General features: G+C 41.0%; 1 protein-coding gene across 6 annotated transcripts; it reads right to left on the bottom strand.

Annotated features, from left to right (window-relative positions):
- Positions 1–490: 490 nt before the first annotated feature.
- Positions 491–13,555, bottom strand: LACC1 (laccase domain containing 1). Of its 6 annotated transcripts, none has more exons than XM_075741783.1 (7): positions 13,077–13,555; positions 8,976–9,186; positions 7,439–8,034; positions 5,994–6,175; positions 5,353–5,518; positions 2,676–2,901; positions 491–2,176 (listed from the first exon to the last, which is right to left on the bottom strand). In XM_075741783.1, exons 3-7 carry the CDS (start codon positions 8,004–8,006, stop codon positions 2,002–2,004), a joined length of 1,317 nt encoding a protein of 438 aa, XP_075597898.1. In that variant the 5' UTR covers positions 8,007–8,034; positions 8,976–9,186; positions 13,077–13,555; the 3' UTR covers positions 491–2,001. The 6 variants fall into 6 exon arrangements, with proteins under 6 accessions (XP_075597898.1, XP_075597902.1, XP_075597897.1 ...); XM_075741787.1 differs by having other exon boundaries at positions 8,976–9,112; XM_075741782.1 differs by lacking the exon at positions 8,976–9,186 and having other exon boundaries at positions 13,077–13,554.
- Positions 13,556–14,240: the final 685 nt, after the last annotated feature.

Here is a 14,240-nt window from a genome sequence, read left to right as displayed (position 1 = left end):
CACAAAAGGCTTAAGTGAAGGGCACTGACAGACGAGCTTTGGCTGAGCTTCGGGTGCAGGGACTGAAGAGTGCGTGGTGCTACTGCCCCCACAGCAGAAACAGCAGAAGGAAGGACACCTTACTCACCTCACTGCTACATCTGTCAGTGACCATAAAGTGGTTCACACTCAGATACCAGGGCAAAGGGGCAGAACTAAAAGGTGAAGCTAGGTTGTTAGGTTTTTTACCTAGTGCAGCAAGATAAGCCTGTCAGTGTCTGTATAATTATATTATCCTATATTTGGAATAAGTCAATAATACATATACACATGATACATACACATACCACGCACACCACTGGCTATTGTGCAGTAACACGCTTGGCAGCATTGAGGAGAGCGAGCGTTGCCCTTGTTGGAACCTGCACCTAGCTGTGAACATCACCACAGTGAAGTTGCAAAACAAACTGAGAATGATGAAAGCAATAGTGAGGTTTTTAAAAGGTAACTAAAATGTAAAAATTTTTATTGTCAAGGACTGCAGTGCTACAACAGAAGAGGAATAATATTTCTAAAGGACAGTTGGAAGAAATATTTTTGGTAGCTTTTATTACAGTCAGAGGGTAACATACTCAAAACCAGGCTCTTCTGTGAGAAATACCACTCACAGGTAAAAAAAAGGTTTTTTTAAAAAGTCTGTTCTCCCAGTGGACAAGCAAAGTTCTAATTTGGTCACCTCTGAATCACAGCCCAACAAAATGAAAAATAGATTACTCTTCAAGCACAGATATCATAATAATTTGGCAGATGATTATATAGGCAAAAATAACAGCGTGTACTTTACAGTACTTTGTAAAATGCATGGTTTGAAAACCCGTATGTACAGTGCAGCCAGGGATGGAAGTGCAGCGTGAGCAAGCACTGTCCTCTAGTGGACATAAAAGCCTAGAACTGATAAAGATCGTTGATTCAAAATAGAAAATACGTCATGTGGACAGTTGTCCCAAGGCTTTGCTCGGCAACTCTGCAAGCTACAGTCAGCACAGTTTTACTGTGAGGAATATCTCACTGTCTATGTGTCAGGAACTATCACGTCTATTGTAATGTCTAGAGGCAAATTTTATGGACAAAAGAAAACAGCGCACGCTTAGAATCTGCTTAGCAAGGTAAGTCAACTGTTGGTTAGTAAAATTAACTGAGGCTAAATTCACTCCCCTTTTTAGATATTTATTAAATAACTGGGCACTGTTGAGCCTATTTCAATGGACATTAGCAGAGCACCAATAGTTTGAAGAAAAAAAATCCTAAGGAAATATTAACATGCATGTCACATCACACTAAGCATCTTAGTCCTACTTTTTCTACAATCAAATAATACAGAATGGTAAGGGTTCATATATTTTCAATCTCTGCCCCAAAGGAGCTTACTTGCTTCTCACTTTCAAGTTATTTTCCATAGGAAAAGTCCTATAAGTGTTTTGGAGCTCTTCTTTAAACTAATCCAAAGAAGAAAAGGAATCCCAGGGACATAATTCCATAAGGCTAACCTTCAGCTGAAACCACTGAAGTTGAGTGTTCTCAGTTAATGTGCAATACAGGCTTCCCTTCCTACATCAGCAATGTCATACATAACTTCATTCAGAAGTCTCACCCAGAACCTAATGAAGACTGTTTTTTTGTGTTTTCACCACTTTAAGGCAGTGAGGTTTCTGGGAAATACTTGGTCAAGAAGGCTCCAAAAAACTGGACCTTGCATATGGTCTTGCAGAAGGGCTTTGTCACTGGTGTGGGTTGTCCTTGCTTCCTTTGCACTCTGTCTCACACAAGAATTATCGGCCCTGCATCCTGGACATTTATTCTTGCCTCAGAATGGCAGGGAAGGGAAGAAGCAGAAGAATTGCAAGACCCGTGAATTCCCTATTGCAAGTCTGTGAAAGGAAGAACTTCTACAATGAGAGCAGGATGCCAGACAATGCACCAGACTTACTGTCTAAATACTATTCAAGAGTAAGAGATACTATCTCAGTCTTTGATTGATATGAAGCCAATCTGTGTCCCAAAGTTAGTGCCATCACGGAAGTGAGAGTAAAATTTATCAGGGTGGCATGCAGTACAGAAAGTGATATTTTGGTTCTGGTCTGTGACAGAATCATCTTGGATGTTCTCAGGAAGAATCCCACCACTCTCAAGAAGAATCCTAAAAGAAAGAAATGGAAAAAATATTTTTGTTTTTTACATCTTTGCATTCCTTAAGATGCTGCATTCAGATAGCACCTCTAGTACCAATTGAACAAACTGTGCCAATATTGTGGTTGGGACTTGCATTTGCTTTTCTTAGTTTCTTTTTCAAATATTAGACTAAAATAATTGGTTTTATAAAACCAATAAAACCACATTTAATTTGAACATTTGTCTTTAATCCATAAACTAAAAGCATAACAGTAAAATAATAGCTGAAACCCAGCAAAAGTGAGCAGATACCATTCATTCAAAGGTACCACTTGTTGATCTACAAAGTACTAGCAAGTACTTTAAGATGGTGAGGACCATCACCATAATACTGCTGGATAATACAAGATCAATATAATTATTGATATGTAATGTGGAATTAGGTTTTTTTTTTTCTTTTACCTTCATTTCTAGTCTACTTAGCACGAAAAAGTGTATGTCAATAGACATGCACTGAGTAGGCTTACCGTGTTGCTCTTCTAATGTCGATATAAGGACTTGCAGAGTCAAATAGTCTTACACACTTTGGATCAATTCTGTGAAATTTTTTAGCTGATTCGTGAGGAAGTTTATAGCAGCAAGGTCCTACAGATGGACCCAGCACCACAAGGATATCTTTCACGTTACAGCCAAATTCAGATACCATAGCATTTACTGTGGCCATCGAAACTCCTAACAATGTACCTTTCCATCCTGTGAGAAATGAGAGGTTGAAAAAATAATTGTATAAATTTTCTCTTTAATTTTATACTAGCTAAAATATATGCTGTTATTAAAAGGTACAAATTAATAGATACAGTTCTATCTAAAAATAAATCATTATACCTCGTAATAAATGTGTTTTAAAAAACCCCAACCCAACACATTAACAGCTTGCTGATATCATTATTTTGTGGAGAGGAAAATTAGAGAGAAGAATTTAGATTAGGATTCCAGAATTCATTTTCCCCAGTGTCCTGGTTTGGGCAACTAGAGCATACCTTACAGCTCCTCTGTGCTTGAAACGTTTATATAGGAATATGACAAAAGAAATATATTATAGTCAGAAGTGCATTTTTATAATATGCTGAAAAAGAGGCTCAAGCTAGAGGCATTGTTTGGAATAGACAGAAGAAAGCCCAGCTTTGCACTTTGGCATTGTTGGAATAGAGAGAAGAAAGCCCAGCTTTGAGTTCTCATATCTCAGTTTGAGTCCCTGGAAGTCTTTGCATTGCATGGGGAGTGCATTATAACGAAGGATAGGATATGCTAATAACTTTTCCTCTGCTTTTCTACATCCAAAGACTAAGATGACCTTATACCTAATTGTCTTTATTTGTATACATGTTGCTACATGTATTCAAGTTAAACTGAACTGAGGTGGGGTTGGACAGGAAGGAAACGATTTAGGAAAAGATAATTGGAAGCCTGGCAAGGACTGTGATGTGGAAACGAAGGCCAAAACTTGGGAGATGAAAGGCAGGAATTCAGGCTAGAGCCAGGAGTTATGCTTGGAGAAGGCAGCAGTGTGGGTCTGGGGAAGAGTGTGGTGTGTCAGGGACTAGATAAATGAGGAGGCAGCAGAGAAAGGAGCAACTACAGATTTAAGTATTTTACAATAATTAGGTTTGAACACTTACAATATGTATTGGGTCTGGCTGAGATGGAGTTAATTCTCCCCACAGCAGCCCTCATGGTGCTGTGCTGTGTATTGGTAGCTAGCAAACTGTTGATAACACACCAGTGTTTTGGCTACTACTGAGCAGTGCCAGCACACATCAAGGCTTTCCAACATTTCTTATTCCCCAGCAGCAGGCTGGGGGTGGGCAAGATCTTGGGAGGGGACACAGCTAGGACAGCTGACCCAAACTGACCAAAGGGATATTCCATACCATATGACGTCATGCTCAGCAGTAAGAAACTGAGAATAGGGGGAGGAACAGGGCGGGGGCATTCGTTGGTTTTTTTTTTTTACAATGTTTGTCTTCCGGAGTAAGGGGCATGCTTACTGAAGCCCTACTTCCCAGGAAGTGGCCGGACATCGCCTGCTGATGGGAAGTAGAGAATAATCTTTGCTTTTTGCTTTGCTTCCGCGCGCGGCTTTTTGCTTTAGCTACATTAAACTGCCTTTATCTCAACCCACGAGTTTGGGGTTGTTTTTCTCCATCTTCCTTTCTCCCCTCCCTGCCTTGCTGAGGAGGCGAGTGATAGAGCGGCTCTGGTGGGCACCTGGCCCCCAGCCAGGGTCAACCCATCACACAATGTCAAACTCTTAAAACTTTCAAGAATGGATAAAATTCTCTCCATCCCTTCTCCCCGTTAAAACCCACAACATTCTCCTCTCCTCCCAGACAGACATGCCACAATGCTCATTCCTCTCACTTTCTCTAACCTAAGCTTGCTAGGCACAGGGCAGGGGCACAACTTTATTGAAGCAAAGTCAAAATTATCATCATCTTATGATGACTCACAAATTTGAATTTATTTTGGCTTATTTATTGAATGCATGAAGAATTGTATGAATTACATGGTATTCACAAGTTCTAGGTAGAGGTGAAGCTTCCTACCATATCAAGTGGTAAACTAGCATCAAAGCTGAGGAGAAACTCTCAGCTGTGCATTCTCCTTGACCTCATAAGTACAGATTTTTTTATAAAATGAAACAGTCCCAGCAGGAAAATCTCACTACAGGATACATATTCTAGCCTAACAGTTGGGACATCTTCTGAAGTCAGACATAACCTCAGGTTGTGCTAACCATCCCTGCTTCAGTTTTATTCTCATTTGGTTTGGGTCAGACAAATATTTCTTCTGATCCAAAATGGCTGCTAGGGGCATTGGCTTTACAGACAGTTTTTACATATGAAGTTAAAAATTATTTGGCTTTGGCTACCAGATCAGAAAAATAAATGTATAAATACATAAATAATCATTATTAGTTATAAAATTAAAAAATACATAGCTTGGTAAACAAACTATTTTCAGGACTAATCTTGTTTTGGCAGGATACAAACTTAACAGGTCAGGGTCTATATTGTTATGTAATCTTGCATGTATTCATTATCACTAAGTGCTCCTTTGGTTGCTAATTTGTAATCCTTACTCCAAAACTCCCTTTCCAGTGGTCTCCTAGTTATTTTGATCTCTGTGATTTAAAATTCTTACCAGAATGAGCAGCACCACAGGCTTTTCTGACAGGATCAGCAAACAGCACAGGTATGCAATCAGCCCCTGGAGCTGCTATCGTAACACCTTTCTGATTTGTAACTATTCCATCATAGCTGTCAGGCTCTGTCTTTCCCATAATACACACAGCATTAGCGTGATCAATCTGTCAAGACAAAACCAGAACATGGATAGTGATGTGGCAGCAAAAAACCCCTGTACTGACTAATGCAAGGATTTTTCTTTGGCATGAAACCCTTTTCTGCACTAACTGCTTATGCACGGAAATCAGGCACTCCCTTGTTCAAACGTCATGCAGATTTATCAGTAGAGAGCCACCATCAAAGTGGTGGTGTATTTTTATTTTAAGAGAAACTGCTCTGATCATTTACCTGATTATTTTACTCTGTTGTAAGTGAAATGCTAGAATATTCTTGGAAGAAACAGTGCTTCTTCTCCATATAGTGCCAAATGGCTGGTAGTTTGGCTGGCTATTCCCAGTTAAACTGCCAGCATAAATGTTTTAATTGCCCTGTTTGTCACGAGTTCTTGCTGAGAAAGAATAATGCCTACAGTTTTAGCCAGTGATACACAAAGGAGGATCTGATCCGTGTACATAAATCCATTGTTTGATAAGATACCTTGACTCTGTGAAAAGTCTCCGGGTTAAATCCTGCAGCATTAGCTAGCCTGCGGAGATTTTCTTTAACAACAACTTGTGGGTCCCTCCGTTTGGAACTGCTGAAGAGATTGCAGGAGCTTAGAGTTGGTATATAGGAGATGCCACCCGTCCTTGTGGTGAAGCCATGTAGGAAGATATCATCTGCCAAGGTAAAAGTGACAACAAACAATTGCTTTCAACACAAGACCAGTCCAGATACAACATGGTTTTATACTGAAGAGACCTGGAATCAGCCAATCAAGTTGGGTATTGCTTTACGTTGTATTTAGCTGTGGTATTTAAATTTAAGGATTCTAAGCTTCCTTCTTGCTCATAATCATATCCCCTGAGGCCAAGATAGAGGGGTTTGAGCAAGAAGGAGTGCTGGTAAATTTAGCCTGACTCTTTGCAGATTTGTAGTGCAAACCCTAGAGAAGAGGTAATTCACTGAGGAAAGTGAAAATGGATTTTTAAACAAATATTCTAAGGTGTCATCTCCCAAGCTTTTCTGACAAATTAATTACTGGCCCTCAAGACTTCCCAAAATCTCAAATATCTTTCTGAAGTAAACCAAAAGCAATGAGAATTTCTAGCACCATTGAAAAAGGCCCTGTTTTTACAGTGCGGATATTTATCGCAGCCTCATGCATCAAAAGCAATCACTGATGGGGGGTGGGGTGGTCTGCATGGCAAAGTTGAACACAGAAGGATAGTCCCATAACTGATATTTTTGCTATCTTAATAGCTGACAAGCTTAGTGACATAATCAGAGTTGAGATTCAAAATCTCTTCTATGTAGTGTGATCCTTTCAAAGTCACAGTCAAAAACTTGAAGCACAACAAAGGCAAAGATGGCTTTAAGTAATTCATGTTCCTTTCAGGCTCTGGATCATTTCAGACATATTTTTAGGGAAAGACAGTTCCAAATTTTTGCAGTAGCACACCTCTCAGCTTTCCCCCGAATCCTCTGAATCATGAAACTCCATAATCACATCGCATGAGAGACATGCTGCAGTGAACTGTGTCATGCCATGGCAGGGACACTGAGAGTGATTAACCAGGCATGCGTGAGACTGCAGACCAGGAGACACTCCTGTCCTACCTTTCCAGAAGATAAAGGTAACTCTCAAAGTGTGTAATTCCCACAGAGAGCGGAGGAGATTTCACTGTTAGCAGTAATGCTCTCAGTAAACCTGGGCCCCTCTTTCCTCTGATCGCGTCCCAGGCCTGGGACAGACTTGCCAGTCTTTCGCTGTATCTCTGTTGACACTTCCCCCTCTTATAGACATGATACACTATTGCAATATCATATAGAGTTATTTGCTGCCTGAAGACATTTCCAAATCTTACCCATTTTGCAATTCCCTTGAAGAAGTATGCTTGGGAACAGTCTCTGTAAAATCTATTAGCTGGGATTCTCTTTACCTGGGATCAGGGAAGATCTAAGGATGGTGAGCTCCCCTTTCAGGCTCGGCAGGCTTGCCAAGTATGTCTGAATCTCACTTCGGATGAGCGCCACGTCCTCTGTAGAAAGTGTTTGTTCTTCACTCTGAAGTTCAGCTATCTGTAGGTTTTCACAATCTGATGCTACCTGTAAATCCTCAAATTCAAACTGGTAGACTGCTGTAAAGAGATGGTCTATATATACTTTCATTAAGCCTTTTCTTAAGGTAGGGAGAATAACTTTAATGATGCTTAGGTCTTTTTCATCTAGTCTTTGTTTGACGGTGTACAAAGCAGCAGCTGTAGTGAGAGCATGTATCACCTCCAGTCTTTTCTTCAGACACTGAAAATCTCTCAGAGCTGGCAGCAAGGACTCTTGTTCACCATTCCTTTCACTCCCCTGCCTCTGGCAACATACGACATAAACAAACGGAGCAGGGATGGAAGAACATTTCTCAATAGTTTCCAGCATGTTACATAATAATCCTTGGATGTTGTTCTGCAAGTTGGCTGGTAGGCTGAATAGATCTATCAGTACTGCTTCGACCATATTCCAGGATATTTAAAGATTCCTACAACTGCCAAGTAGTCAGTAATAAAACATGAAAAACAAACAAAAAGGCAAGATGGCATCATTAGTCCAAACACACAGAATTATGTTATTAAGGCAATGCATTCAGTGTACTGTGTAGAGAAGGTGGCATAGCAGTAATTACCATCTTAGGATTTCCTCACTGCATCAAAAGAAATTGCAGCAAAAGAAAAGTAGCGGAAATGGGAATTATTATGTATTTATTTAAGTATTTCCCTACCACCTTGCCTACCTCAGGTTTTTCCCAGGTCAGGGATGATAAAAAGTTAGTACATAACATTAGATTTATTGAATCAACTAACCCACATCAACCTAATGGATCTTCTTGACCTCTGACTGTTGGGCCCTCCTCCAGCTCCCATGAGGGGAACCAAATACGGAGGTCCTTCAGCTTGCTGGGACTGGAGGATTTTCTATAACAATTTTTTTGGAGGCATTTTACACACTTATCGCTGAGGTGGAGTTTAAGTCTGCTTCTCCTCCTGGCACCTGGGGTGCTGGGCTGTGAGCACAATGACATCTTCCCACAGGCCTTCACAAGACTTTTTGCACTTCTCCCTTTTCTGTTACCAAAAGTATCGACTTACTATTTTCTGACTTCCGTGTGGAGGGGCACATGATCAGTATAATTCTTCTTTTCAACACACATAGTAACTCAGCAGAGGTTACTGAAACTTTACCTAGTAATGCAAGAAGTAACAGAACTAAATTAAAATAATATAATACTGTGCACAACTTCCTGCCTCAATTTTTCCAGTATGCTAGCTGCAGTCTTTGCTCTGAAATCAAGATGCGCCAAGTTTATCCAAAATGATCCTGTAGTTCACAGTTTATCTTGTGGCCCATGGTGTAATTCCAATTTTGATGTGGGGTTTTTTCCTCCCCTTTTCTGGACTTTGTTGATCCAAGCATAGCTAGGCTGCCTACCTGTGGAAATCTGTCCATTCTTCTCCTCCTCTCTCCTTTGCTATGACAGTCTATTTTACATATCCTCTCAGCAGTGTCTTACTTTCTTTTCTCTGTCTCTGATAATTTTTCAGTTTCCAGTGCAAGCCTCCAGAGGTCTGGAACAAAAAACTAGATCCCTTTGCTTTGGGAACCTTAAACAGACAGCCATTCAGATTTCACCGTGCTTGATCTAGAAGGAATACATGCAGCTTTATCACCAACTGTAAGACCTCATAAACATTTAGAGTATTCCTTAACACCACCATTTTTTGCACATTAAAAAATCATGCATGAATATTAATTCCTTTGCAGGAAAATTAATATATTTGCAGGAACAAAGGACTTGAGAATCTTTTAAGTCTTTGAAATCCATACTCTGCTACCAGAACTAAGCATGTCAGATAATGTTTGGCACTATTTTCCTGCCCCAATCCCTCATTTTCCTCTAACTACATGCATGCTCTGGCTTCACAGAACTTCATTATCCTGCAAAAATAACTGCTTCTGTGTGTACTTGAGGCCTACCACTATGGTGGACTTGGTGTCCTCCTTGGCATTTTATGGTTGACAATGGATTCCCAGTGTTTCTACACTCAAATGGTCAAAGATATTTCTGGTTTTAATGGATTGTTTATTCAGAGTAGATTTCACAGAAAATATTCTGTATTTGCTTCATTGTTCTTTCCTCCAGACTGGAAGAAAAATAATCCTGACTGAAAATGATGTCTTCCTTTCTGTGAGTTGAACACTTACAAAGATTAATTAGTGACTATCAAAACTGGTGAACTGAAAGTATCAAAATGTGACAGCAGATAAAAGTGTCTGCCAAGGAATTTATGACTCTCTATTTTGCTCAAAGTATTATTTACACACAGCTGATAACAGATTTTAGAGAAAACAGCGTGCTAAGAAAACAGTGTCAAAACAGACTCGTGTCAAAGACCATGACTTGGGAAACCAGGATATTTCCTTTCCTACCCTGACACTCTCTGTGGCAAGCCTGTAGGAATATGCCATGATCCCAATCTAGGTACTGCAAACAGCCCCAGCAAAAACAGTACAACAAAGGGGTGTAGTGGAAAAACAAATTATTGATCCACTTCAGATATGTCAGTAGTGGAAGGTAAGTAGAGTTCATCGCTGTCCTCATACTTCCCCAGAAAAATACCACCAAAGAAAGGTAGAAGGAAAGTGTTTGTGAAGGGAGAGGTAATTGCCTACATTGTTATTAAGTTATATGTATTGCAAAAAGTCCACAGGGGCAATTATTGGGATGTACACAAAGAAACAATGGGGCTGATTCACCCTCACATCCTTCCAGTTTCGCATCACGGAGTCCCACTGAGGTCAGTGGTGTCAGAAGTACATTTGCTTACAGTCATAATAAAATTTTTTGACTGCTTTCTGAGTCCCTCAAACAAAACATTTCTCAAAATACTGGCTTGCCAAGGACAGCAATGTTTTAGCTTATGAGAAACACATTCAGGGTTACTCAGGTTTTAAGTAACATGCTCTACAGTTCCAGTATTTGATACAAAGTCTCGCTGCACTTAACCACACCAGGAAAGACTAAGTGCATTTATTAAGGAGTTGCTCATTTCAGCACACAATGCAAGGCAAATACTTGTGCAAACTTGAAGCCAAGGCCACCCATTAGCTGTTTCGCTCACTCTGAAACTGTCACTACAAATATTTGGAGGGTAAAAAGATCCTCTTGCACAGATATCAAGAAAAAGAAAATCAAAGAAAATGACAGATAACGAGAAGAAAGGAGAGGTGAAGAGGTTAACAAGAGTGAAAAGGAGAAAGGCAAAGTGAATCCAGAAAAGAAACAATGAAGGAAATAAAACCAGGCTTCAGAGAAGAGACAGCTCAGGGTAGAATAAAGATCCAAAAAGCAACTTTCAAAACCCCCAGAAATCTAATTCTAAAAGCTCACTGTTGGTCAAGACAAGATTGCTGGCAATTTCCTGCACCTTTGAATCCTACTGGTGACCTTATCTTCTTACAGAAACTCAGAGAACTGACATCATTTTTGGAAAATTAAAAAGGCAAGAAATATTTAACATCTACCAGAGAGAGATGCCCAGAGAAAGAAAACAGGTCATTAAAGCAGACCAAATGAACAGGGATAAGAGTACCTTTATAATAAAATTTCAACAATAGCAAAGACAAAAAAATGGGGGGAAAAAAGAAATACGTAAAAACCTCTCAAGCTGGATTAAAATAAAACATTCTGCCTCTCTTAACTTAGGTGTATTTAGGCAAGGTTGGAGAAACAGAAATCAGCACTTATAATGAAAATATTGAAATACATGCAGTTTTCATAAACAAACTCAAAAGTTTAAAACACAGGAACTTACTTACACAGGTAGACAATCCCTTTAAATTCTTGAAAGATATCATCTGATACATACACACATTACCAGCTTTATATATCTCACTTCTCACTGTCAGTCTTGCTGATTTGTACAAGATGGAAATTCCTGTTGTAGGTAAGATCGGAGTGGGAACCTGTATTTCTTCTTTATGATGAGACCCTGCTTTGTTGCTGTCAGTATCCACAGGAAATAACAAACTGTACTGAAAGGCACCAACATGATTAAGTGCCTGTGTAGCATTAAACCCGGAAGCAGCATTAACCCTGCCATGTAACTCACTGCTGTAATCATACATTCTAATGCATCAGCTTTGCACAATCTTAAACAGATTCAGAAATGTACAGCATAGCAAGAGAACAAGAATGCGAAGAAGTTTAAGGAAAACCTGTGCAGACTGAAAGGGTTTCCTTTTCTGAGCTGTAACTGCCATGTTCCAGTGAAGAATCTGGCAGTCAGTCAAAGAAAAGCATATTCAGAAGGACCCAGATAGAGAGGTTATGAGAGATCAGTCTTCAGGGCCACAGGCCCAAAATGAGGATGCTGATTTCTCTTCGGAGCAGTCGTCAGAAATTTCACAGAGCTCTGTAAAAAAGTCTGAATGTTTTGACAGTAAAATGCAAAGGTCAAAAGGCAAGTGGAGGAATTAGGGATTTGTATGAGGCTTAGTCCAAGAATCGTATGATAATAAATACATTTTCTCAACTGCGCTAAAATCAGTCATGACAGATAAGTATATGACGACTAAAGGACAAGAAAAAAAAGTAATTTTTTCATGAACAGAGGAATTAATAAAATCAGATTTCCTGTGAATTTCTGTCCTGTGTCCCCTGTTCCTCCCTGCCCTTCAGCTCCAGTAAACCTACATTTCTGCCAGGTCCAGAACACACCCTGGGAGTCCCCCACCATTTCCTCTCCTGCTTTTCCTTCCAGCATATACTGGACAGAGGGATGAGAGCTGAATCCTCCTGGCTCTCCCTCCCAAAGGGAACCGATGTGGGTATCTTGTCCTTCCCCACCTTGACATCTATTTTCATGAAGTTTGCAGACATCAGTTCTCTCTGAGGCTTTCCACCCCATTGTCAAGTGTGTCTGAACTAGATGATTAAAAATTAACAGGGACTTGATGGAAAGAGAGACCAACACAACCATTTTCCTTCCTTCAGCCAGACCGAGAAAAACTTATTACTGGGGTTATTTTTGGTGCAAAATGCTGAGAAAGGATAAGGAAAAGGCCAGAAAATATCCAGGATAGAAAACAATATTGAAAAATGACAAATTGATAGTATGTCTCTGGCTGAAGTATTATATTCAGCTTCTGCCATTTAAAAAAAAAAAGGGGGGGATGAAATAAACATATTGTATGCAGAGCTGCACAATTAAATTTAAAAAAAAATTGTGGGATCTAGGGTTCAAATTCCTTGACCTGGAGTTCAGCGGAGTACGAGTGGGCAGGAGACAAGTCTGTGGCTATAAAACTGGGCTACGGTTCTTCTTCCTCGTAACCTAACAGTGCTCAGGAAAGCTTCTGTTCTCTGTAGTGTATATCAAACACTGACAAATTATGACAGAAAATGCGGTTTAATACAATGAATTAGGCAACTCAGGGAACTTGGAAGCAGGGGAGAAAAAGCAAAATTGCTTCAGTCACAGGGCGAACCAGGCCACACTACTGCTACGGGCCCTGCCGCAAAGCACTCACCCTATTTCTGACAGGATTAGTCGTTCCCTCCGTTTTCCCTCCGTCTGCTGCCGGGGACAGCCCTCCCTCCGGCCCTCTCCCGGCTCTCTGCGCCCCTTGGCCGCCGCTGACGACCCCGCTCCCCTCACGCCGCCTCCGCCGCTCGACCTCCCCGACGCTCCCTAAGCCCCCACACGCTGCGCCGCGCCGCGCCGCGGGGCCGGCCCTTGGCTGACGCTCCCTGGCCGTTGCCGGGCGCCGCGGTTTGGGCGGGAAGCGGCGGGGGCGGGGCGGCCGTGGCAGCCCCTCTCCTCAGTGGGTGCGACTGCGTGAGGGGGCGGCCGGGGCTGGGTGCCTTTCCCTGCCTGGCGGCGGCGGGGCTGGAAGCGAAAGGAGGTGGCCTCGTCGTGTCAGGGCGTCTGGCTCTGCTCTCTTCGCGTTTCAGTGCCTTCGGAGGGTTTGGGACTGTGTGCCGCGGGGCAGGCCTGCTGGTGTTGGGGATGTGGAGTACTTGAGCGGGATAGAGGGGAGAAGTGAGGGATGCCACGACAACGGTTGCAACATCCCTGAACATAAAATGATAGATGTGGTTTCCTAGTCAAGACTCGGTATCTTCAGGCATGCACAGTTCGTGGGTCATCTGAGTCATATTTGATATGCTACGCCCGAAGATGGGCTTTGTATGTGCCAGACTTGTTGCGTTTTCCTGAGAGCTTGGAGTCATTTTATATAACAATACAGATTTTATTAATTATTCTATCCAAAGTGATACAAAAGTAGCACTAAATCACCGGGAGGGATCTTTATTGTACTATTAGTTTGTGACTTTCAATGTGACAGCTTTCTCAATTTCTAGTTTATATTATATTAAGGATAGTTTAATAGTTAATATAGAAGGCACTTGCAGTGTGTTAACTGCAACAATGTAAATATCCAGGCTAAATATGAGAGAATACTCTCGTGCATTTAAGATGCCCTTAAGAGCTATGACTATATTCACAAACTGAAGATCCGTCCTGCAGAGAAGCTAGAAAAACATTGCAATAGTTCATTTTATAGAATTCTGAAAGAATTCTAATTGTCAGTCATCTCAATGCTTTGAGCGTCACCCATTAAGTAACCTGTTCTGGTTAATAAAAAGCCGAACCAGATGAAATGTATTGATCTGGGATCCCACAGGAAAGG

The sequence above is a fragment of the Balearica regulorum genome, chromosome 1 (genome assembly GCF_011004875.1).
Source record: "Balearica regulorum gibbericeps isolate bBalReg1 chromosome 1, bBalReg1.pri, whole genome shotgun sequence".
Taxonomy (NCBI): Eukaryota; Metazoa; Chordata; class Aves; order Gruiformes; family Gruidae; genus Balearica; species Balearica regulorum.
This window is presented reverse-complemented; position numbering and strand designations above follow the sequence as displayed.

Coding starts and splice junctions, on each gene's coding strand:
- LACC1 (XM_075741783.1), bottom strand. CDS start 8,006: ATGGTCGAAGCAGTACTGATAGATCTATTCAGCCTACCAGCCAACTTG. Junction 6,176..7,438: donor TAGATCTTCCCTGATCCCAG/GTAAAGAGAATC, acceptor TTACCTTGGCAG/ATGATATCTTCCTACATGGC. Junction 5,519..5,993: donor AGACTTTTCACAGAGTCAAG/GTATCTTATCAA, acceptor TTGTCTTGACAG/ATTGATCACGCTAATGCTGT.